This window comes from Telmatherina bonti (assembly GCF_933228915.1).
Source record: "Telmatherina bonti genome assembly, chromosome: 3".
Lineage (NCBI taxonomy): Eukaryota > Metazoa > Chordata > Actinopteri > Atheriniformes > Telmatherinidae > Telmatherina > Telmatherina bonti.
This window is the reverse complement of record NC_136621.1, coordinates 36,078,851-36,104,515: the sequence shown is the minus strand read 5'-3', so window position 1 is coordinate 36,104,515 and position 25,665 is coordinate 36,078,851. Positions and strand designations below refer to the sequence as shown.

The 25,665-nt window shown below is 40.6% G+C and overlaps 1 protein-coding gene across 2 annotated transcripts in view; it reads left to right on the top strand.

Moving 5' to 3' along the window:
• The first annotated feature begins 851 nt into the window (after positions 1–851).
• Positions 852–25,665, top strand: part of atf7ip (activating transcription factor 7 interacting protein) — a 29,539-nt gene continuing 4,725 nt past the window's right edge. The window contains exons 1-9 of one of the 2 annotated variants that reach the window (XM_079238153.1): positions 852–1,187; positions 20,514–20,566; positions 21,430–21,924; positions 22,044–22,473; positions 22,930–23,105; positions 23,217–23,354; positions 23,480–23,551; positions 23,662–23,741; positions 25,277–25,338. In XM_079238153.1, coding sequence (XP_079094279.1) covers positions 21,436–21,924; positions 22,044–22,473; positions 22,930–23,105; positions 23,217–23,354; positions 23,480–23,551; positions 23,662–23,741; positions 25,277–25,338 — 1,447 coding nt within the window. In that variant the 5' untranslated portion in view covers positions 852–1,187; positions 20,514–20,566; positions 21,430–21,435. Of the gene's footprint in view, positions 1,198–20,513; positions 20,567–21,429; positions 21,925–22,043; positions 22,474–22,929; positions 23,106–23,216; positions 23,355–23,479; positions 23,552–23,661; positions 23,742–25,276; positions 25,339–25,665 lie in introns of both variants that reach the window. The other variant, XM_079238154.1, reaches the window with a different exon arrangement.

Here is a 25,665-nt window from a genome sequence, read left to right as displayed (position 1 = left end):
ATAATGTCAGAGGAAAGTTAAAAGTAAGGCATAAAAACAACAAAAAACCTGCTATTCATTACCAAGATGAATCAGAACGTTAAAGTTAATAAAAACTTATTCTTGTCCTCTTGTTTTGCTGGAACAATAATTAAAATCAGAGCGTGATCACATGGTATTAACCTATATCCTGTGCTTTAATGAATAATCTTTGCAGTTTACTACATTTGCTGATTTACTAATCCCCCTCTGTGAGTTTTATGTGTCCTTAAGTCATCTGTCCCTTGACTCTGAAAAACAAAGTTTGTGTTAAACAAATGCAGCCTTCTTAAAACTCAAATGTTGAGTATGTGACCACAGATGGGACAACTCAAACTTCTATCATAACAACAAGGCATAACCTATAACTCTTTAATAACAAACTACAGATACATTCTAAGGCTGTTGTTTTTCTGACTCCTCCTCCTCGATATAATCCCTCCCACTTCAGCCCGGGTTTTAGTCTGTCGTGGCCAAATCACACGCACCACCCCTCCCTTTCCATGCTAATGTGCAGCTCTACTGTTGTCTGTACTTGCAGCTGGGCTCTGCGTGGCTGCTTCCACCATACTGCAGCGCGGCTGCCTCCAAGCTCAGGTGCTGCTGCCAGACCATCCATACAAACCGAATTGCCGCGTCCAGGAGCCGCTCACACGCACACTGCCGGCTTGGTGTACGGACCCCCAACAACGCCACCACAAGGGGAGCCTGAAAAAAATAGCGGAAAAAAAAAAACTAAAGAAAAAGTAAAATTCGCGACTGGCGATCAACGCAGCGACGACTTGGCGTCACCTAACCAACAACCCCCCCAACCGCGACGGACGGCTGACGTCACCATAGCCGTTGGAGCTTTTTTTTTTTTTTTTTTTTTTTTTTTTTTTTTTAAGCGGTCGAAAAGAGGCGGAGCCTATCAGCGAGTCAACCGTCGGGTTTTAGTCCAACACAGCAACACACACAGTTGTGGCACAACTTGGTCATCCCGCTGCATGCTAAAGCCGGTGGGCTGCTGCAGCTCCCTCATCCCAGACGCAACATAAAGCTGTGTTTGAAAAGAACCGGGCAGTGTGGCAGCAGCTGGAGGAGAGAGAATCTGAAGCAGACGGAGGAAGAAAGAGAAGAAAAAGGGGGATCGAAAAAGCGGGAACATCGTCGGCGAACGCAGACAAGCGGTGAGTTGAGGTACTGCATGTAGCATGCTAGGTTAGCTTTTTTCCCCTCTTGCTCTCTTGAATGCAGATAGAAAGCTAGACTTTATTATTATTATTATTATTATTATTATTATTATTATTATGTACTCAAGATTGAGACATGCAGTGATGGTTTTGAATGATACTGTAAATTTATATATATATGCTAACTTGACGCAGTGAGTTAACCAAGTTGTGGTTGCAGCATGCAGAAAGAATTGCACGGATAGCTAAAGGAAATTGCAACGATGCTTAAATATTTTTTCTTTTATTCTGTTATGTTGGAGCTTCAAACTCAATCAGTTGGTTTCCTAATATAGGCTATGATGAATTGGCTTTCATTATGTTTTCTTTTTTTTCCCCTGTGTGTAAAGCATCTTAACATGGCATTACCATAATTTGACGCTACATAAATAAAGTTGAATGGAATTGAATTACGTATTATTAATAATAGTTTTACAAGCTGGTTTTTTTTTTTGTTTTTTTTTTTTATGAATAATGCAGTGTGGGTTGCTATTCTGGAGGTTTGAAAGATTTTGTGTTTCATGATGTTTTGATTTCGGATCATCCGCCAAATCTTCTGAAAACAATTTCAGTCACAAGCTGCTGCGCATCGTTACATTTTTTAAATATAAACCTTTGATTAAAGTTAGTTTAGCATAGTCTGATCTTGTGTTAGCAGCCACGTACAGCATGGTGAATCATAATTTGATCGCCATCGCTGAAATTCGCTAGCTACTTCTGATTTTGTACTTGATTTTAGAAAGTGACTCTTTTAAAACTGGTAATGTTAGCATCTGAGTCCAAAAAGTTCGCGATTTACAATTCCGATATTTAAGTTTTATGTATTTAAGTCCAGATTTTAAAAAATTACATTTTAACATGGAAAGATGTTTTTATTTCACTTTTTTTTTTTCAAACCCCCCCCCCCCCCCCCCCCCCCAACCCTAACCCCCCCCCCATTACTCAAATTGTACATGCAAATCTTCTTCAAGGCATCAAATGCGTTGTTTTTCTTGTCTAAATTGCGACAACCTGATTAATAAATACAGTTGCAGATTGCATACATAATCATATTGACAATGATGTAATTTCAGTCATTTCTTTAAAAAAAAGAAAAGAAATCTCTTTGCCATTAAATGAATGCTATACCTTTAACACACAACTTCATAACATCACCATTTAGCAACTGAAAATATAGAATCAGCTTAAATGTAGTTGTGCCTCACTTTGGTGTTTTTAACAAGTTGGCATAGCGAGTATTTTGTTGGTACTAAAAGGGTTTTAAGCTTAATCAACACATTCCAAAGGTGACAGTATGGAGAGTTGGCAAGGAAGGCTAGACATACACAAGCATACACTATATATGTGTGTGTGTGTGTATATATATATATATATATATATATATATATATATATATATATATATATATATATATATATACACACATATATGTTTGTGTGTGTGTGTAAACTGTGTTGTCCATCAAAATGTTGTCCATTTTGAAAGATTTATGGCAATCTGTGCCTTTTATAAAAAATACTGATACAGGAACTCCACCAACATTAAATGGAGGCATGAACGTGACTGAGAAGAAAAAATGAGCCATGGAGGTAACTGAATTCCTCACATTGTGTAGCTAAACCCCCTTCTGGTCAACAGTGGTACAGTCCAGTAATTTTCCATGAAGCACACAGCCCTAGAATGTGGGTGTGGCCTAATGTGAGTGGAAAAACAAGAGCTGTGCTCTTATTGTCATCTGGTAGGGTTATAAACTAGAAAAAGTAAGTTTTTTTTAAAAAAAATTAATTTAACTGAACTTATGTGATGGCAAGTAGACAGGGGAGTGCTGAGTGAAAAGCAGAGCTACAGGAACTGCAGAGCCATAAATAACCCACACTTGATGGGAGAATTTCAGTTTGAAGAATTATATTTATTTGTTTATAGTTATGTTTGATTGTTTTTGAGAGTGCCCTCACATGAATCAATTTAAAAATGAACCTGGTCAGGTTTGGTTTTTATCTCTGTAGAAGATGGTACAGCCCTGTTCCTACTTACACCTCCCCCACACCTCTCAGTTGCAGCGCTCACATGACGCGCCTGTAATTGATTGCACATCCCCCTTTTTCCCTGTAGAGGAGGAAGCAGCCTTTAAAAGCACCGCCCACACTTGCTCTGTTTTTTGTTTTTTTTAAACGTACTTTGTTTGGACTAGTTAACCTCTTACTAAACACATATTATCAGAATTTCCTAAAAACCTCTGAAGAGATTTTGGAAGTTTTTTTTTTTTAATAGAAATGAATATTAAATTATAACATATTAAGATGAATTTCTTCCTAGATATCTAGCAGATTTACAGATGTTCTTTAAGTAGAGAAAAGTAAAGCTTGTGTTGCTAGCAGTGGTATCTCTCTGTTCAGGTTCATGCGTCCTTGTTCTGACATGCAAGTGGGTGCTGAGCAGCTGTTGGCCAATGGCCACCATTTGCATGTGGACATCTTTAGTCCTTAGCATTACTTGTCAGGGGTTTATTAAGTCACATGATAAAAATGCTTGTAACTGTTGAATGTATATGTTCTATGTGTAAATGCTTAAATAATGAACTTGGATTGATTGCTATGTTATTTAGATTTTTTGGTTATAGAGTTTTGGTAGAATATAAACAAATCATAACCTTGCAGGGTGTTCTGTGACATGAAGCTTTTTTTTTGTCAAAAGAGAAGTGTCAATAAAAGGATAACTTGGCAAGAATGATCTGTTTGCATGTAGTATCCAATGCATTTTTGCAAGAGGCATTTGGAGGCTTAAATATATTAGGATGTTTACTCTTCAACATTATTCATTAATTTTACAGAATAAATTTATTCATAAATACATGTATAATACAGCGGAAACATGTGGATTTTTAATTTAAACACAAGTGTTAAGCATGGTATATTTTGGAAATGCGCATCTTTCAGCTTGCACGTGGTCTTTGAAATGCTATACGATGCAGATTTATTTTTTTCACATATCGATATGACTTAATATACAGACAGAATTTCTTGGTGTTCAGTTGAAACATTTGTGGTCTGTAATGTCTTTTTTCCATCTAGTAATAAAAAATTCTGCATTTAAATGTTATTTGCCCAAAAAGTTCTGATATCAATTTAGTTAAGTTTAGCTGTGATACCAGGTTTTAAACTAGTATTATCAAGGTTTTATTGTGGAAATCTCTTGATTTTTGCTCAGTTGAAACCATGCCAAGGCTGGTTTCAACCGGTTACAGCTGGTTTTTTGCTTCAAGCCAAATACGGGATAAGGTGGAAAAATCTCAATGTGCCCACACTCATTATCATGCTTTCTCATCATTTATCATTTTTATGTTACCATGCACTTATTTAGCAGGACTGGCTTTTATTTAATTAGTTTTTGCATTTCACACATGAACCCAAAAAAACCTGTCAGACTTTCAGCTTTATGTTGATTCAGGGGGACATTTTACCTACATTTTTATCTTAATATTTCTTTTAGGTATTAGATCTGTGCATATCAACTACCATTAACTACCATGACAAATCAGCAATGTAGGTAAACACTCTATAAACCTATGGAAAACTATTATCTTTTGGAAGAGATTACACTGAAAGGTATATTAAAAAAGCAATAAACAAGACATATCTTCAGTCACGCTAAAACATACATGTATCCTTCCACTCCATCGCTCTGTCTGTAATGCTATAGTGCATTGGTACTCCCACTGATTTAATCATGGGAGATGTCACTAGTGTTTGTACTGAAGGTATTGCTGTGCGCAACATTACCCATTTTGCAGCCACTTATTTCCTTCCAGGCTTGTAGATTTTTGTAAACATGATGTAAATTGATTATGTCCCATATCTGGACTTACCAAGTCAAGGAGGCAGGTTTTACTGGTTTGATGCGGTAGCCTTAGCAGGTCATTTCATTGATGACTCATGTTTGAATTGGTGTTAAATGAATGAAAATCCTCATCTTGCTTGTTTCCTCTTTTTTGCTTCTAGTTGTAAACCATGTGTAATTTTATCAACACGCTGGTTTCCTTTTTCAAACTTACTCTTAAAATATTCTTAGATTTTCCCAGCTAAATAAACTGAAATGAACATACATGAGCCCAACACCATGTGCTACAACCATTGCACACAATAGTTCCAGTAAATGTTTTTTTTTTATGTTTAAGAAAATCACTAAATCACTGGTTAAAAGCTTTTTAAAATAAATTCTGTAACTAATTTAGTAGTTTGAAATCCATTCAAATAACCTAAAAAAAAAAAAAAAAGACATTATCCAAGAGGAAAAAAGACAAAGAAAGTGTTCCCAGAAAAAGATAGTCAGTTGTAAGCTTGGGTAACAATTGTCCAAAACAGCAAAATATTAGTTGCTGTGGTTAAAAGCTCTTCATTTGTCAGGTCTGATGAAGCATGCTGAAGGGTTTTTGTATTCCAAGCAGATATTAAGTAACAATTACGAACGTATTATTGAATGATTGTCACATTATCAGCCTGCTTCAATGCCATTTTCCGACTACTGTATTTTCCAGACCATAAGGTGCACTTAAAATCCTTAAATTTTCCCAAAAATTGACAGTGCACCTTATGGATAAATTAATTCTGTTTGTAAATAGTATACAGCGCTCACAAATCTGTCTAAATGTCTTTGTACGACTTTGGTAAACTATGAAGCCGCATAGCTTGTTAATGCCATAATCTGAGTGTTTTCTGGCTAAACTGTTCATCTCTGTAGAGCTAACTTTTCCTGAAAACCAGATGCCTCTGTACCATGGTTAAGAGCATCAGCTCTGCAAGGTAATAATACAGACGCATACTTTCCATGCATTAAAACCGCTGTGTACCATGGTGCTCTAGATTTGAGTTGTTTAATCCGCTTATTCCATGGTCCCACACAGTAAACATTTTATTGCAAATATTTATTTCGCTTTTACTAAACATGGTAAGTGTATATGAACTATTATGTTGGCCTTGATTTACTTTTTATGCTAAATATTCCACTGTAATAAAATTCTCTTTATGGAACTCAGATTATGTGTCAAACACCGGGGCCAGTTTGAGTCTAGCTGAACAAACAGGACTGATTTGACCTCCTCTGCCATATCTTGCTTTGTTATTTAGTCTGGATAAATTATATTTTGAAAACTCAACATGCATCTTGAAATGTTGGTTTTTGCCGGGCTACACAACCTTTAGTGTCTTCAGGTATGTTAAGGAGCTTTGTTTCCATATTAACTGCCTGGTGACAACTCAGGTTGGCTGGCCTGAAGCAAACTTTTGACAAAAGAAAACAAGCCTACACACCTACATCAACAAAATGGGGCATCTATATTGGGGGTGACTGGAACAGCCCTGTGGATAGACAAATCAAGGTTGGGTTTCGACTGTCTTGTTTATGTTTATCATTAAAGGGATAATTTTTGGATCTATTAGTACATTTGGAATGTATTGTTTCAACATTTGCGACAATTTTTTTTTCTTATTTGCACCAAGTTGGCATTGGCCAGACTTCTCATTTTCAGTGTTTACTTGGAGTTTTAGATCAAGGGGGTGGCATCGCTCAGGTGGTAGACCCGCTTGTCTTGTAATCTGACGTTGCCGGTTCAAGTCCTACTGTTGCAGCCCGGAAGTGGATTGTTCTCTGCGAGTCTAAGCATGGATTAATGTGGAGGGTGGGGTCAGGAAGGGCATCCGGCCTAAAACGTACCAGTTTAACCAAGTGATGATTTGCTATGGCAACCCCTTTATTGGGACAAGCTGAAATGGACAAACAACTTGGAGTTTTGGTTCTCACTTAAACCCACATGCTGTCCAAGTGTTGAAGGAAAAGATGATTTATTCGAGTTCAACTTGTGTTCCATTTTAGAAACTTTCACCAGTTGTCCATTGTCTTTTTTACTTTGGTTCCTTTGGACTACATACACAACTGAGGGGGAGAAAAAATGAACAAAAAAACTTTTTACGCCTTGTATGGTCCAAGTCATGCACATAGTACAAGTATATTGTTTTTGGACTAAACCGAAGACCAACAAGTTTGTAATCCTTTTGCTATGCTGCATCATCTTTCTACTGAGACTGCACAATGTACCACTTCTGTATGAATACTGTGACCTTGTAATGTTAAGCAATGGGAGAAAAATTATCTTTATTGCACTAAAGCATGATTTCTTTGAAATAGTCTTCCGCACAACGTTTCAGTAGCTATTACGTAGCTTTGTAAGCTGGTTACTTTCTTGGAGATAGTACTCAAAGTTAATATGGTATTTTTTATTGGAAGAGAGGTCTGTTTTTTGTATGCAATGAACAATTGTGGTTTCATACTGGACGAGGAACTTAGTTTGTGGCAAGGCAGGAGTGTGGACCCAGTTTTGTCCATGTCCATATACCACATGTGTTGTATTTATTTTATGTACTCTCACCACTTTAATAAGCTGTTATTTAAAGCTATTTGTTTAAACTTGCTTCAGAAATACAGAAGTTCCAACTTTCTGCTTCAGACTTATAAGCATTGAACATGGCCGCCTCAAATGTCCAACCAATCACACAATACTTTTCATAGCCTCATGAAAAATAAAATTCAGCATTTAATAATTAATAATAATATTTTGTTCTGATGGCCTCAATAACAAGAAACTGGTTATTGCTTCTTGAGGAGTATGTAAAAACGGCTTATGTGGGCTTAGTGGGCTGAGAAGGAGAAGAAAGATAGACCACCGAACACAGTAGGCAAAATAACGCGTGTCATCAGGACAGGACAAGGTAACAAGCATGCGCATAACGACCGGAATTAACTTGGAGCGGAATTAAGGTTTACATGACAGATGAATTAAAAAGATCAGAATTATAATGCGAATAAATCAGCCACTTAAATTGGGATTAAGTTTAATTCCGAATAAAAATGTGTATTAGGAATTAAGTGTTTACATGGTCGTTGTGTCCACCCGAGTGTCCAAGGCCACATGCCTTGGACACTCAGGTGAAGAGGGGGGCGGAGCTGTCAACTGATCACCACCTGGTGGTGAGTTGGCTCAGATGGTGGGGGAGGAAGCCGGTCAGAGCTGGCAGGCCCAAACGTGTTGTGAGGGTCTGCTGGGAACGTCTGGCTGAGTCCCCTGTCAGAGCGAGCTTCAACTCCCACCTTCAGCAGAGCTTCGAACATGTCCCGAGTGAGGCGGGGGAGATTGAGTCCGAATGGGCTGTGTTCCGTGCCTCTATTGCTGAGGCGGCCAGCCGGAGCTGTGGCTGTAAGGTAGTTGGTGCCTGTCGTGGCGGTAATCCCAGGACTCGTTGGTGGACACCAGCAGTGAGGGATGCCGTCAAGCTGAAGAAGGAGTCCTATCGAGCCTTCTTGGCCTGTGGGACTCTGGAGGCAGCTGATGGGTACCGGCGGGCTAAGCGGCATGCAGCTTCGGCTGTTGCCGAGGCAAAAATTCGGGCATGGGAGGAGTTCGGCGGGGCCATGGAGAAAGACTTCCGGACGGCTTCGAGGAGATTCTGGTCCACCATCCGGCGGCTCAGGAGGGGGAAACAGTGCTCCATCAATACTGTGTACAGTGGAGGTGGGGAGCTGCTGACCTCAACTCGGGACGTTGTGGGTCGGTGGAGGGAATACTTCGAAGACCTCCTCAATCCTACCAACACGTCTTCCCATGAGGGAGCAGAGCTGGTGGACTCAGGGGTGGACTCTCCTATCTCTGGGGCTGAAGTCGCTGAGGTGGTCAAAAAGCTCCTTGGCGGCAAGGCCCCGGGGGTGGATGAGATCCGCCCGGAGTTCCTTAAGGCTCTGGATGCTGTGGGGCTGTCCTGGCTGACACGCCTCTGCAGCATCGCGTGGACATCGGGGGCAGTACCGCTGGATTGGCAGACTGGGGTGGTGGTCCCCCTTTTTAAGAAGGGGGACCGGAGGGTGTTTTCCAATTACAGGGGAATCACACTCCTTAGCCTCCCTGGTAAGGTCTATTCAGGGGTCCTGGAGAGGAGGGTCCGCCGGATTGTCGAATCCCGGATTGAGGAGGAGCAGTGTGGTTTTCGTCCTGGTCGCGGAACAGTGGACCAGCTCTATACCCTCTCTGGGGTCCTGGAGGGGGCATGGGAGTTTGCCCAACCAGTCTACATGTGCTTTGTGGACCTGGAGAAGGCATTCGACCGTGTCCCCCGGGGGCTCCTGTGGGGGGTACTCCGGGAGTATGGGGTACCGGACCACCTTGTACGAGCTGTCCGGTCCCTGTACGACAGGTGTCAGAGCTTGGTCCGCATTGCCGGTAGTAAGTCGGATCCGTTTCCGGTGAGGGTTGGACTCCGCCAAGGCTGCCCTTTATCACCGATTCTGTTCATAACTTATATGGACAGAATTTCTAGGCGCAGCCGAGGTGTTGAGGGGATCCGACTTGGTGGCCTCAGGATTGGGTCCCTGCTTTTTGCGGATGACGTGGTCCTGTTGGCTTCATCTGGTCGTGATCTCCAGCTCTTGCTTGAGCGATTCGCGGCCGAGTGTGAAGCGGCTGGGATGAGAATCAGCTCCTCAAAATCTGAGACCATGGTCCTCAGCCGGAATAGGGTGGATTGCCCTCTCCGGGTCGGGAGTGAGGTCCTGCCTCAAGTGGAGGAGTTTAAATATCTCGGGGTCTTGTTCACGAGTGAGGGAAGGATGGAGCGCGAGATCGACAGATGGATCGGTGCGGCGTCTGCAGTAATGCGGACTCTGCGCCGGTCTGTCGTGGTGAAGAAGGAGCTGAGCCAGAAGGTGAAGCTCTCGATTTACCAGTCGATCTACGTTCCTACCCTCACCTATGGTCATGAGCTGTGGGTCGTGACCGAAAGAACGAGATCTCGTATACAGGCGGCTGAAATGAGTTTCCTCCGCAGGGTGGCCGGGCTCTCCCTTAGAGATAGGGTGAGGAGCTCGGTCATCCGGGAGGGGCTCAGAGTAGAGCCGCTGCTCCTTCGCATCGAGAGGAACCAGTTGAGGTGGCTCGGGCATCTGGTCAGGATGCCTCCTGGACGCCTCCCTGGTGAGGTGTTCCAGGCACGTCCCTCTGGGAGGAGACCCCGGGGAAGACCCAGGACACGCTGGAGGGATTACATCTCTCGGCTGGCCTGGGAACGCCTCGGGATCCCCCCCGCAGAGTTGGCAAATGTGGCTGGGGAGAGGGAAGTCTGGGCTTCCCTGCTTAGGCTGCTGCCCCCGCGACCCGACCCCGGATAAGCGGCAGAAGATGGATGGATGGATGGATGGTCGTTTTTCATCAGTTTAAAGCGGAATTAACTTTTATTCGGAATTAAATGGTAATTAAAACTCCCTAGTAAACGCATGGATTGCGATACAAGATGCATATTATAGATGTCACTGTGTCATCAAACAAGTCCAGTAGTTTTAGGGCACATTCACATCAGCCTTTTTGATTTGAAGACTAGTCTGCTCGAAAAGTTTGCTCCGTTTAGGGAACAAGCAAAGAAGCAGACTTGGTTCACTAACAAACACTGGTCTCAGTCCCCTACTAGCGGAACAAATACAGGAAGCAGACTAAAACAAAAAACAAACAAAAAAAATTACTTCCTGCATTTGGTGTATCTTTGCATTGTGGGTAAATACATAGCAATCGTCTTAAGAGTCCTCTGCCTCGTCTGTTGTTCATACATGCTTGCTATGGAGTTTTCTTCTTCACGTGGGTTTTGTCCTCTCTTTTGTTAGATATTAGTGCAGAATCATTTTTGGTGAAAATAAAGTTTTAATATTGTAATGGTTTGGCTCGTTTGACCAAAGTGCAGCATGAATGCAATCTCTTTCCACACGGATACACCCTGTTACAACTGAGCCGAGTCCCCAACTGGACCGAGTGTAGCGGATTGTCCTGATGTGAATGCACCATTAAGGTCAAAAAGTTACATAATGCGTCTTTAATGTGTGTTATTTGGTCCAATTTAGTAAGACCTTGCAGATGTTAGCTCAACGCAGCAAATGTAGCTGTATCATTTACCCGAGAGTGAGGGGTCGGTATTGTGCAGTACAGCAGACATTTGACTAGCTAAAGAAACAAAGAAGAAGAAAAGGCAACACTCTATTTAATGGCTGATTTAATCTCATTAACATTTATCTATGTAACGGACACCCTCCATCTACTGCGCTGCCTCTTTTGTGTTTCATTCTGAAAATGTTCATTATTATAATCTTTATCTATGTTGACATGTTTACATGAAGGGTAAAAAGATTAATGATAAGGACCAAGACTTCAAATGTGACTGCAGTAAGGTGTTCTGTTAGACATTACTATCACGACTTGATAACTGGGAGTAATTCACACATCTACGGCCATGTCGGACATGTGTCATTCAAAAAATCGCAAGTTACATCCAGTCTATTGTCAGATTTCTTTTGGGGTATATACTGTAGGTGTAGAGTGACCTTACCTTCTATTATCCTAACATCCGATCTTTGTTGATCATGTTGGCATCCACAGCCTTGGACTTGGCTGCATTAAAGTTTAAGTTAGTTTATAATCCTGCTGCACGGCATCGTGTTTTTCATTCGTGTTCTACTCATGCTGACTACGTCATTTCCCTTTTTTCTTACAGTAGCAACAAAATTCTTTTGCACATGCGCTGCAGATCTTTACAAAAATGCAAGAAAAATCTAAATATATCTAGGTCTACTCAATTAAACTTGTATTGTATAGTGCTACCACACAACAAAGTAATCTCCGAACTAAACATCAATTTGAGCAAATTCATAATAAATAGCTCAGAAAAACAACTTTTAAGTCAAATCTTGACTTCGATCCAATCCCTCTTCGTGAGAGTGTTTGACCCAAGTGTGCAAAACCCCTTTCAGGACGGGCAGCCATCTGCCTCAACCAGTTGGGGTGGAGAGGACAAAGACATCTGACATACTTTTCTGTATTCATTTTTAATTCTGAATTAAAGGGGAAAGAAAACATATCTATACGTGACCAATAATTGGTGCAGTATAAAATAGTTTGTTTAAAATGGATCCAAGTATTCAAATAGTGGTTTGTTTGTTTTTTTAAGTAGTAAACATGGTCACCGAAAAAAAGAAATCAATGAAAAATACAAAGCTTTTGAATAAGGGAAAAGACAGACAGCCACAAGTGGTTATGGTACTGTTTAGTTACCATAGCAGAGAAGCCTCTGTAGCTGCGGCAGCCATTTTGTGCTGTAGCTTTCACTGCAAGCAATCAATCAAAATGAGAAGTGGGGGTGGGGGCAAAGTGTCGAGGAGGCTAGCCTGTTTACTAGTATCAAGTGATGAAGTCAAAGTGTTAGCTGTGTTTCATAGAAAATGGTCAGTATGTCTCTCTCGTTTTACTTTCAGCTCATGCTTCAATGTGTTTGAAGCAGTGAGGCAGAGAGCAGCTTTATGGTGTCCCAGATGTATTTCCATAAAATATGCTTTTCCATATAAACTTGAGTGAATCGTCTTGTTTAGATAATCGAGTTGTTGAGAAAAAAAAACAAAACTTAAAGAAAACAAGTTTTTTCTAGGTCAGAAATATCTACCAATTTAAAAGAACTTCAACTCACTTTTTTAAAAAAATGTCTTCCAGTTTGATGTTTGCAACTTAAATCTCAGACAAATCTTAAACAAATAATCTCAGACCAGAATCGTTAAAACTGCTTGGGATTTGTCATGCACCTCTAGAGCTCCCTCCCTTCGGCTGCAATGGTTTAGTCCATGCTTGGCTGTAAAACTCCAGTGGGGAACAGACTGCAGGTGTGGGGGAGGGGTATTGCCGCTCTGTGTCTGGCTGTGGACTTAGGCTCTGACTGTGTAGTGCTAGCTTTAGGTAGAACAAGCAGTTTGACTTGTTCAGTGGATTCTCCAGTGATTGTTAAGGCTAGATAGAGCTGCACCAGCTAAAAATGAGCAGCTGCATGAATATATTTTAGCTGTGCAATTAACCAAGTGTTTTTATAACTGTATCCTAAAGGAACAAAGGTTGCATTTATGTTACACCATTGATTTTTATATTGTGTTGATCAGGATTCATAGTTTTTTGGGGTTTTTTTTCTGTAGCTATGATACAAGCCTCCTTCAGCAGCGCATGGCGAAAGAATAATCACCATGTGCTTACTTGCTTCACATGGAAACTCCTGGTTTACCCACCCAACCCCCACCCCTTCCTAGTTTTCTTCCCCTTTTTCCTTCTACCCAGCTCTTACTGGTCTCCAGTTCTGTAAAGGGAAAGAACAAGCAAATCACGCGTACAACACTTGGGCAGTCTTTGGCTAAGAAGCTGTGCTTTTCTGTCTGTTGCTGAACAATTTAACCTGGTTTTAAAAATAGGCTTGTTTTCAATAATTTCTTGTGTATGTTGCATTTGATCATGCTTACATTGATTTCATAAAAAATGATGACAAATCCACTTGTAACACTTCATTTTGACCCAACTGAGGGGATGTGATGTATAGTCCACAGATTGAATTAAGACTAAAATTGGACATTATCTGTCTTTCAATGCAGGGTAATTTTTCTATAACATGCATGCAATTATATTTGAGGGTTTTTTTTTTTTGTTTTTTTTTTGCTAGTTTGAAGTCCGATGGGCAAAATAGAAGCCAGACTGGATGGAAAATGGGACACAAAAAGATGAACATGAAAGAGCGCTACAGGAAGGATAGAAAAATCTGGTGCTGCTTAGAATAACCCAGTCTCAGCTCCATCATGCTTCCTGCCTTTCAGGTGGGAACAAACTCAAAATGTCTGGTCATGTAGGAAACCATAGAATAAAAAAAAAAAAAAAAAGAGGCACATGGTAGATTGTACATGATGCTTAATTTTATTACATGCAATGGCAGAGCTCAAATGAGATGTTAGCAACACGAGTGAAGGCATTTTCAGAGCATATCTGCAATGTTTGACTTTACCTATTGTGCTGTTTTTGGAAAATAATTTTCCTTTTGAATTCAAATTCAAATTAAAATCACTGATTTCTTTATCAAACTGCTTTTAATTGGTGATAATTGATGTTTTCTGTACCTTTCGTCCACTTCAGACTATTGAAAAGAGATCTTTTCCTGGCTGAGGCAGACATACCTCTCCTCCCCTTCCGAACAGGTTGTCTGTCCATGACAAAGCTAACATCCAGACAGCGCAGCTTCGCTCACTTTCATGTCTCAGCGCTGTTTTCTGGTCCACATGACTTGCATGTTCCTGAACAGTGAATGAAAAGTGCAGATCCAAGATGAAATGCACAAGAGGGCAGAACTTGCTGGTTCCATGTACAAAAAAAGAAAAGTCCCAGTGTGATAAATCTAGGTATTGATTTTCTATTTTTTTAATAGAACATACAGCTAGCAGATCCTATGGTCAGTGCTTCAGTCGTTTCCATGCAGACACAAGTTGCACATCTTTAGATTGTTGCAAAGATTTATTTGATTTGTTTTACTAAATGACCAAGTAATTTTGTTGGTCTGATAATAAAACATCCTTGTTAGAATTTTGCACATGGGAATTTTTTTCCCTTTGGTAGGGTGCTGCTGAAACTTGATATCTTTTGCAAGATGTAGCTGCAGGAGCTCAGTGGAGCTGTGCACAGCAGACCAGGTGGCCATTTTGAGTCTCAGTGAATCCAGATGCAGGCAGCTGGGGTGGCTGACTTTTTTTTTTTAACTTGGTATTTAACCTCTATAGAAAATATATGGCATTAGATATCTGTTATTATGTGGAGGTGAACATGCTTACCTAATTATTTAGACCTTCTAGATAGACTATAACTCTTAATGAAATGAGGAAGAAAAGGGAAAAAAATCTTTCCTTTTTTTAAAAAGTAAAGAAAAAACTCATGTGAATTATTACAACAATAAGCTGTAAACAAGGATTTAGAGTTGGTCACTGTGACGTGCAAAGACAACGTTTTTCTTTGTGCTTGTTTTGTGGGTGGAGTCTGTTATATGATCTGCTCCTCTATGTGCTCAGCATGCCGTTCGCAGCAACACTGGTGGCCATGTTGTGTTTCTGCAGTGGCAGAAAAGTGGTGGTGGGGGGGTTGGGCAAAGAGAACGCAGCAATTTTTTTCTCTTAGTCCTCATCACAGGGCTTTTTTCAATCAAGATATTGAGGCTAGTGATCATTAACTAATTTATTTTAAATGGAAAATAAATTAAAATAGTGCATCATTAGTATTTTGTGTTCAATGAAAAGGGAAGTAATGAAGTATATATTATTTGCAAACATTTGACACATGAAGTTTTGATGACCCAGATATATTTTTCACTGTATTCTAAAACTTAATTTTTCCACTTATGTAAAGTGAGCACCCCCGTGTTGGAATGGTTTAGTCTTTTTAACACCCCCTCCTCCTCCCTCCTCCCTGCTGTGGGAGAGGCTGGGCTGATTGAAGCTGCTTAGTGTGTCAAGCTGTGCTCTAAATTTGTTGGAATGCGCAGCTAGCATAAAACAGTACTTAAACATTGACCCCTTTTTTCCCTCTTTTAATGATTTTTAAGCATATTCTACAGTATTGTTTACATATCTGCTTGTTAAGAGAGTTTTATAAATATCTACAGAGATGGTAGCGATTTCACTTCCTTGTTCTCAGGTTTCACACTTATTTTTTGTTACTTATTCACCAGATCTTGGTCTAATATTAGTTTTATTTATTGTTTACTTCGATACAATAACCTTTATCTCTTTTCTTTTTATGGCCCCTCCCCCACTCCCTCCCCTGAGGAGAGTGGTTCAGCCCATGTTTGAGCAAGCGAGGCTGTTCCAGAGGCAGACTGTATGAGTTTGTGTTTGTGTGTGTGTGAGAGAGAGAAAAGTAGAAAGGGTGGGGGCAGCTGCCTCGAGGTTGACTGCTTTCTGGTTGTGCAATTTAGCGCAGGCTGTGCGCCTCTAGCTAGGCTCTCACTGAGGTGTTTGTTGCGCTGCTTTGCCATGATAAAAGTGATGTATTGTTTTTATTCCTGTTGATATTTTTCTAACTTTTTAGTGGCAAACTTAATGAAAAAGCAAATGAATGAAACAATCTTGGTTTTGAGTCAGACAAAGTGGTTTGATCCAAACTCCTCCCTTTTTACTTCTCACCTTTTTGTAGCTTTTTGGTCATGTGACTAGGTCACCATATTATTTATGGAACCTCCAGGTGATAGACTCACGTTTTCTAGTGAAAGATGAGCTTTTCATTAGAAAAAGGAATTGAGAAAGAGCTTAGGAATCGACTGTGTGGGTGATTAGTATTTTGTGGAGGATATTTGTGCTGAAACTGGGATATGTAGTTGGAATTAGATTTGTTGTTTACAGTTTAAAGATAAGACAAATAGTGCTGATTGTGTAATGCCTTAGTTTGTTATAAATACCTTTTTTTTTTTTTTTTAAACAAAAGATTGTTGCTTTTTATGTTAAAGGAACACCTTTTTCTAATCCAAAAACAATCTGGCCATGGTCCATTGAGGTGATACAGTAGTGAGTGCTCGTAGCACATAGTTCCTAGGGTGATCATATTGTAATTATGCAGTTCAGATACCATCTCTCAGAGATTCAACTGAGAGACAAGAAAGGCAAAGTCATTTTCCACGAAAAATGTTTCTTTACATTTTTAATTACATGAAAAAATATTGGATTGGAGCAAAGCTAAAAGCCTTCAGCTCAGGAGATGAAGAATCCTGAACATGAAGCAGAAGTGTTAACAAACCAGCAGTGTCCCTATGTTCTCCACTGTTGACATTGACCCTTTTAATTATGAGACATCTTTTGCATTCAGTATCTCTTTAAAAAGACTGGGACAGACAGATCCCCCCTCCCCTTTTCAGAATGGTATAGTCCGTGCTTGCTGTAGATTTCCATTCTGTGTACTAGATTGTGCTAGAGTTGGGGGATGGGTGTTGCTAAGCAACAGTCTGTGCAGTGTACTTCCCCTCTGTCTGTGCGCAACTAGCTAGAGTTGTAAATGATCACCACTGGTTTAATTAGTTGTTGTAATTGTGGGATTTGTGAATGTATGTTTAATTTTCAGCAGAATTGGGGGGGGCATACTCTGATTTTATATGATTTTTTTTTTTTTTTTTGTATTACCTTATGTCACACCCACAGAAACACTGAACCTGCTCATCTTTTAAAGGCTTTAAATGATATCTAATAAAGAATCTCTTTAGCCACGCACCCTTTTTCCAGAGTCAACCTCTGCATGTGACAACATGGACTCTTCCTACCTCCGCCCCTCCTCCTTTCTTTGACGTTCTGGTGCCGACCTCTTAGCTCTTCCCTTCTCCCACAGTCAAATGTATGGAAGGCCAAAACCCACACATCCTGCTCAAGGTTTACATGCTTTTCTTTCTCATTTCCTCATTAAGCATGCTTGACATTCCTCTAACTGAAATTCATCTATTTTTATCATGTAGCTGCATATTTCATCTTTCAAAAAAATATCTTTATCAGATAGTTTTGCTGATAAATGAAGCTTGGACTTTGAATTATTGTTTAGGTTTGTGGTTTTAATAGCAACAATTTATTTTTTGCCACTAGGAGGACTTTGCTGTAAACTCTCACTCACTAGTTAGTTAACAATGTGATTTTTAATGGCGTCAGTGGTGTACATGCTGCTTGGACATTGTTTGTTCCTGTTGACTCGCATGTTTTGCCAGTTAATTAAGGTGCATTCACTTCATGGTTGTGTCAGCTATATTGTCAGCACTTTGTAGGTGGCTGGTCTGTAATACCACTGTTAAAAGTTTACAAAAATAAAAGTAACCATTAAGTTGTTGTTTTGTTTTTTGTTTTTTTGCTTTATTTTTATTTAAATTGTCTGCATAAGAAACATGGGGTTGTTGTGAAAGAAATCCAGAGTGAGGAGTGCGATCTTTTTGCCGTCATAGAGGAGAAAACATTTTACTCAGCTTTTTGTGAAATTTGTTTGCAGCCATTTTAACTACTTGCACTGAATTACAACCACAGATAACGCTGCCTACACTGCCACCTTCTGGCAGCTTGTCTAGCCTGGTTCAGTCGCTTAAAAACAGTCAATGGTATCGCGCCTTTTTTACATTTAATTTGACCTTTTTAAAAGATGGCTAAGTATTTTAATCGAGTGGCGACATAATCAGAAGCCCAAAAAAAACCAAAAAACTTTTACGCGTCTCTTTACACAAGACTTCTAATGTAATTTGATGCGTATATGCAGATCAGCCGTTGCTAATTCCAGATTACCAGACCTGAGATTAAGTCTGATCAAATAACATGTTTAAGCATTTCCGAAGATCATCTTTGCATGCAGCTTATCTACAGTTTATACAAGGTGTGCTGTGTAACATCTTCGGCTGAGAAGATGCACATCTCTCCAGATTTTGACATGTAAAATGATTTTTGTGATTTTAACTTTGTTTCTAGAAAAGTTGAAAAACACAGTTAAATCCTTCGATTTTGTGCACCGAAACAAAAACATCTAAGATTGGAATTTTTGTCACGACAAAAATATTTGATGTCGGTCATCGGAAAACAAAACGAATAAAACATATCTTGCTTTAAAAACCTTCTTTTTGCCTGAGTCGTTGGAGTTGCACAACGGTTTCTGGGTGAATTTAAAAGGCTGCTATTTCCAGTTTTCAAACCGAGCTGTGTTTTCACACCTTGGCCACACATCAGACACACTCACTGACAGTTTTTATGTTTTCTCCTAGTCTAAAACCACAGACGAGTTGTTGATATGACTGCAGCCGAGGCTTGACAATGACTTTTTCTTTTATTTATAACACAGCAATTTTATAGTCTGTCTGTTATTAAGACCCCACAATTCAGTTATGACTTCTAACCAACCGTATTTCTTTTATCTGCGGCTCTATGAATTGATGAGTTGTAACAATAGTTCTTAGATAAAATCCTAAACCTGCCTTCTGAGATTCATTTTGCATTTGTAGACATTTAGCTTGTATGCCTACAGTTTGTTTACTTTGTGAAGCCTCAGGCTAAACAGAGCATCCTTATTGTGCAGGGTTGATGCTGCAACCTGAGACATCTGACAGAGTCCTTTTCAGCTAGCTACAGAGGTCTCAGCCTGGCAGCGAACAGCAGAGCTAACCGCCATTTTGAGTTTCTGCACCAAATCCAGGCGCAGTAATTGAGGCCGTAGGATGGGGGGGGGGGAGGGGGGAGCTCTGCGCAGTGTGCAATAACATTGGAATGTGGAGTAGAGCAGCGATGGTGCTCGCATTCATATCGCTGACTTTTCATGATGGTTTTTGTTTTTAAGTTTGATTAGATATTTAACAATTATCTGAAATGTACCCATTTTTCACTACAAGGAGTTTCTAGTCATTGCAAGACGCAGGCTTGCTGATGTGAGAACAGAGCAGAAATGGCTTTCAGTGCTTGAGCGTGTTCACCAGCTTCTCAGGGTGGTGCTTTACAGTGTAAAGTATACACCCAGTCCAGATCAGGCTTTGTATTTTTCCATATGCAAGTGAGAACATACTAAGTTAGAAAAGACACAAAGATAAATGAACATTTTTTTTGGGCCTGAGGAGGTTTTACAAGGCTCCATCTGTTGCAGGAATACAGATCAGCAATGCAGTAAAAGGGAAGCTAACCATCTTGACAGAGTCCAACTAAAGCACCCAGTCAGATCGGTTGTAAGCGTGACTAAGAAGTTGTTTGGAGTTTGTTGTTTTGTTTGTTTTCCTTGCAGCAAATCAGAGAGAATTAACTACAACGACTTCAATCTGAATACTCAGAACACAGCGGCACCATTGTGAAAAAAGTAGAAATGTTTATTCGATCAGATTCAGTGTAAAATGTCTGGTTTTAACAAGAAATTGATGCTAGTAGCTGATCTTAGCTGCCAACAGGTCAGTAAGCTGTATGACAGCCTCTTTTCTGCAGTTTGTCTCTAATGTCTGCTGTTCTGGCGAGCAACTTCCTTCTTCAACATGTCTTTTCCTGTCATGCATTAACACGCCATGTCTTTTATTAGCTTCTCTTAGCTCACTCTTTTCTCCAAATGGCTGAGTAACATTTCAGTCCATGAATTTTATTGTTAGAATTTGTTTCAATTCTAAATGCTGAATTGTCTTGATAAGAAAGGAAATAAACATTTTGTTGGTTCTTCAGTGTTTAAATAACTTGTACTTTTACTCCATACCCCTCCCAGCTCCCAATCCTAAAATAAACATCTGATTCTGAAGCCAAACCATGGAACAAGATTCAGATGGTGATAAACCACCTACTTTTGTGGAGCTAAACTTTAAGATTAGTCTACAATTTGCGCGATTTGTGTCTGTCAGGGTCGTAGGGTTAAAATTCACTAATCATGTATCTCTGTTCTTCTCCTTTCAGGTTACTGACAAAACCTGTGAAAGCTCCATGATCAGCAACCTTCTGGCTTAAAGGTGAGTCTCCACATGCCATTAACACCTTCCTTGTTTGTGTTTCTTAATGGGGGGAGCATTTTACTGCAGCTAAAGAGCCCCCTGCAACACACAGCTTTAATGCATTTATCATTTAGTGTGACTCCTATAAATAGATGTATATAGCTACAAATAGTACATGTGAAATGATTATTTATAAAAATGTAGCAACTAGCCTGAAAACAACCATGTATGCAACAATCAAAACCATGTACGGAAAGTCCATTGTGATTTGCATAACCTCTTTGCTGCTGCCAGCACTGCCCCAGATAGTCCGTTCTGATTCGCTGAGGACTGAACCAATAGAGAAATGGGGGGATGGGAGGAAGGTTTGGTTATTGCTGTTGTTAACTCGGTGTCCTCTCTTCTGCTCTCTGGATCGTGGCTTTGGTAAACAGGAAATCCATAGGTTTCTCACAAAACGAAGGCATAGAAGATCTAGAAAACCATTCATTCTTTAGACTTTTCTGAGTGTGAAAGACAGTCTGGCTGACTGAGGTGCTCCTTAACTGTTGTCTCTGCAGGTCAGTCAGAGCTGAGAAAAATCAGATAGTAATGATCTGGCAGATTTATCTTGAAAACTGAGACGTAGGGATCGAAGAAACAGGCTGTTGAGGAGCCAAACGGTTCGGTATGAAAATATCTGAGAGAGAACCTTCTGGAAGAGAGCAAACAAGTAAGCACAAGAGCTCTACAGTGACCTCTAGTGCTTTCTGGGAGGCTGTGCAGCCGTTATGATCCAGTGCAATGCGTAAAGATCAGGACAGGCTCATAGGCGGAACATTCTGTAGACTGTTGCAGCTCTAGATCACACTCGCCTCTTATCTGTCCTTGTCACCCAACAGGAAGCAATGGAAGTTGCCGTAGCAGAGGAGAAGAAGAAGATTTTCCGTGCTAGGAAAACTATGAAGATCAGCGATCGTCTGCAACTGGAGAGCCTTCACAGCACTTTGCTGACGTCAGCTCCGGGTTTGTCCAACCCGTCTCCGCCACCTCTGGTGAACGGCACGCATAAAGAGGATGGACAAAAAGTGAGTGACAAAGAGCAAAACAACATCTCCGACTCAAACTCCCCACAAGCGGCGTCACCAGCATCTGCGACGTCTCTGAGTTCTCCCGCACCATTCCTGTCCTTAAACTTGTCGCCATCCCCTGCTTCCTCACAAAGTCCCAAAGCACAAGATGAAACTTCTTCTCCCAATTCACCATTCCAGTCTGTATTCTTTGATCCAAAAAAGATGGAGGAGGAAGACAAGAGAGGTTCTCCGCCACCTGCTACACCAGCATCAGCTGAATCTACCGACCAACCGGACAAAGACGCCAATGTGGACAAGAACAAGGTGAACACTCAGGAAATCTAGAAACATGCATACACTTGTTACTAAGAAATGTAACTGAACATGATGGTCATGCGTAATATGTTAAGATCTCTCAACCATTTATTTCATCTTTACCATAGGAGAAACAGACTGAGGAATCAGGCGTGGATGTAGAAAAGGTTTCTGGAGAAAGTTCGGCTGTGGCCTCTGCAGCGTCTGAACCCGACCACACAGAGCCAATGGAAGCAGAAAGTGACACTTCAAATACCGCTGATCCGCAGGCCTCCACATCCAGAACAAAAGACAGGAAGCTTTCCTCTCCCAAAGACCTTACTTCTGATTCCACTTGTCCATCAACCTCTTCATCATCTTCTGGGATGGATCACAAGCAGAAAAATGAAATCAAAGATGCCCACTCTGAAGATAAAGACGACAAAGCCGACGTGAAGAATGGGTCAGCATGTGAGCAGAAGATGGAGGTGGACTCAGTAAAAGAGGAGATTAAAAAAGAAAAAAGTGAAGGCAGAGAGAAGCAAACTCGACCCTCGTCCACTCCACCTTCTAATGCAGGTAAGACGGCAAAAAAGTGGTTCGCCTTGAAAACAAAACAATCTTTCCTTTTGCTAATCAATATTGATTTTGTTCTTGTTTCACTTCCTTCAAACTGCAAGATGTTAGTGTCAGTATTGTGAAGTACTTCAGTTTCTGATCTGGACCGCTACAAAAATACAGATTTTTGTCTGTCATTTATCGCCAAAACTTGATTTCAGATCAATTTTAAGCTAACAATGAGGTCGTCAAAGGTAACATTGAGCAAATTCGTCAGATTTTTTTTGTTAAATAATGAAAGAATTTAGAAACTTCAGACACTGATTGCAATCTCAAACTTCCAATCTGATGCAGGAAACCTGTTAAAGTTTCTACAGATTACTACAGACTGTTATACAGAACTACCGGAAAGCATAAAATGAAGGACAGACTTATATAAACAAAGTAACTCTAAGCGTTTCTTTGTTCAACACGCAGCACAAGAGAAGAGCTCAACCTCCGGACTGAAGCGCACTTTATCAGAAGGACACGAGAAAGACGAACCGCTTGTAAAGAGAGAAGGAAAGAGGCCCAAGGTGGAACACGAGGAGCTGGAGGCCCAACTGGAACTTAAAATCACTGCAAAAGCTGGGACTCATCATAAACTTGAAAAGGTTTGTATTCGTACACATGATGTGTAATGACGGTAACGACATTCTCTCTCTTTCTTCAGCCAAGCTTGACTTTATTAACATTTGGATTCTTTACGCAATGTTCCTCCTCAGATTGTGCAGCAGCTTGTGGATGAGCGGTTGAAGATGTTGGAGCTGACTGTTTTTGAGAAGCATTTTCAAGAACTTAAGGACCGAGTTGACAAAATCAACTGTGCCACTAAACACCAAACCGCCATTAACACACTCCAAGTAAGTCCACAGTACCATATAGCTGTGTCGAAGACAGATTTCCGCTAGAGAACATAGTCAACCTTGCAAAATGCTCCCTCCACAGGTAGCTAACGCACATTAAGTCCTCTTCTTGTTTCTTTCAGACAAAGATTTCCCGATTAGCAAAAAAGTTTGGAGAAGCTAATCAGGCCTCTGAAAACAAAAGAAAACAAGAGGTAAGACATGATTTCCCTTATTTTCATAATTTCTTAATTTCAATCTTTCCACTTGGCATGCTAAGAAGTTTCAGATAGTGTTTTTTAAAGGTTTGTTTTGATTCATACAGGCGCTCGCTGCTGCTGCTGCAGCCGCCGCCGCTGCCGCCAAGACAGCAGCCGCCGCTGCAAGCAGCCCTCAGGCTCAGCGGTAAGTGTGGCCAGTTTCTTGTCTAAATTACTTTTGAGTTTCTAAAGATTTGTAGAGCTTATTTTTTACTTTTATCCTTTGAATCATGTCAATTCAAGCTCACATTTTATCATGTGACAAAATTATTCTGAGTTCTCAAAATTCACAGCAGCTGTGTGTTTATACCTGCCGCAGCCTGTGCACAGTGATATTTTGTGTGAATATAATTTGGCTTTTGTATGAACGTGACAATACCGGACTGGTGCCAGCACTACAACACGAAACTCACAGCGTCAAGACATGACATTGTCCCGGGTTGCTAAATGTAATTATTAGAAACTGAATTTAAAAGAAATGGTCAATAATGAAGAATCTGTACATCCTCCAAATCCAAAACTTTTGTTCTATGTCCCATGTTCGGTTTGTCAGGATCAAGTCTTTGAAACTTCTAATTTCACTACAAATATTTCCAAAGACTTTTCTTGGGATAAAACACATGCCCCAGTGTTTTGTACCTGCACAGTTACCCCGCGTGGGTCCAGGTCCTGAGTCTTGTGACGTTCTACAATATGAAGCCTGAGCGTTTCTTCAGGCAGTGCAGAGTGTAGTTACAACTGCACCTCTCCTCCCAACAGCGTGCTCCGTGGGCAGACAGTAGAGCCGCGGCCTGAGGCGCCCAGAGAGAGAGTGGCGCCCTCTCTCGGTAAGACTCCTGCACTGTCTGCCAAGAAGGAGAAGGAAGAAGAGAAAATGGGGGAGGAGAAGCAGGCAGATATGTCACGCCATATTTCCATGGCAACAAAGCTGGCAGAATACAGTGAAGGACGATGCAGAGCCGATGTTAAACTCCGCACAATTTCTGGCCACTTGGAGAGCGTGCTGTTCCACAACTGCAAGCGTAGCTCAGGGAGCCCCAGGCCTGACCGCTACGCCTCTTACATATTCCGCTACTTAGTCCCATATGACATCTACTGTGACTGGGTCGCAAAGGTCAATTACGTGGGATTATTGGGCAAGGATGCGCTGCCCCTAAACTTGAGGAGGACAATGAAGATGTACGTTGAGCGCCGGTTTCCTCTACTGTCCACCGATAAGTGGAGAGAGATCCGTGACGTTATCAATGAAATACTCCGAGTTAAGAGAAAACCGGAATTTTTCAGAGAGTATGACGGAAGGACTACGATGCTGTTGTGACGCTGTTCTGTTGCAACAGCAGAAGCATACTGGGACAATTGTCATTAGTCATGATAGAGAACTTTTAGATGTTTTGCCAAAACCTTGAACCCTTAACATTAATTACACGCTGAAAAGGACACTGACGCTGACCTGGCACCTTGAAAACAATGAAGAATAAAAAAAAATCTGACACTATTAAGTATAACTTCAACATAGACTTGTAAGCTGGGATCTTTCTGCAAGATGTTAAAAGCAGACTTATGATGCAATGGAATAAATTTGAATGTCCACACTTCACCGCACTCAGTCTCCATCCTGTCATGGACATAAACGGCTTCCATATATCAGCAACTCTAAGAATAAGTAATCTTTCTGAACAGGCCAGTCCGGACTTCCATTGAAGTAAAGCAGACTCCAACCGTCTCTTCATCTAACACAGCTGGTGAGTAGCAGAAGTTTCTGCATTGCATTGTGTTTGACTGTTGTTGTTCATACAATCGACAGTGTTCAACAATATGTTTGAACCGTTCAATTGAGGCCGTTTGTGTCTTTGTCTTGTGTCTCTCAAATTCAAAAGAAAAAAAAAAAAAAGACCAAAATCAACAATTAACTGCAACCAAATGTAAAGGAACTAGTTCATTCTCGTATTTAATGCTTAATTATTATTTACTAGTATACCATTGCTGGTTGGCTGCAGGGTGTCTGTATAAAAAGTGTGAGAGACACCTATAAAAAGTTCCTGTCAAACAGCCTAATTATTCTAAATAAT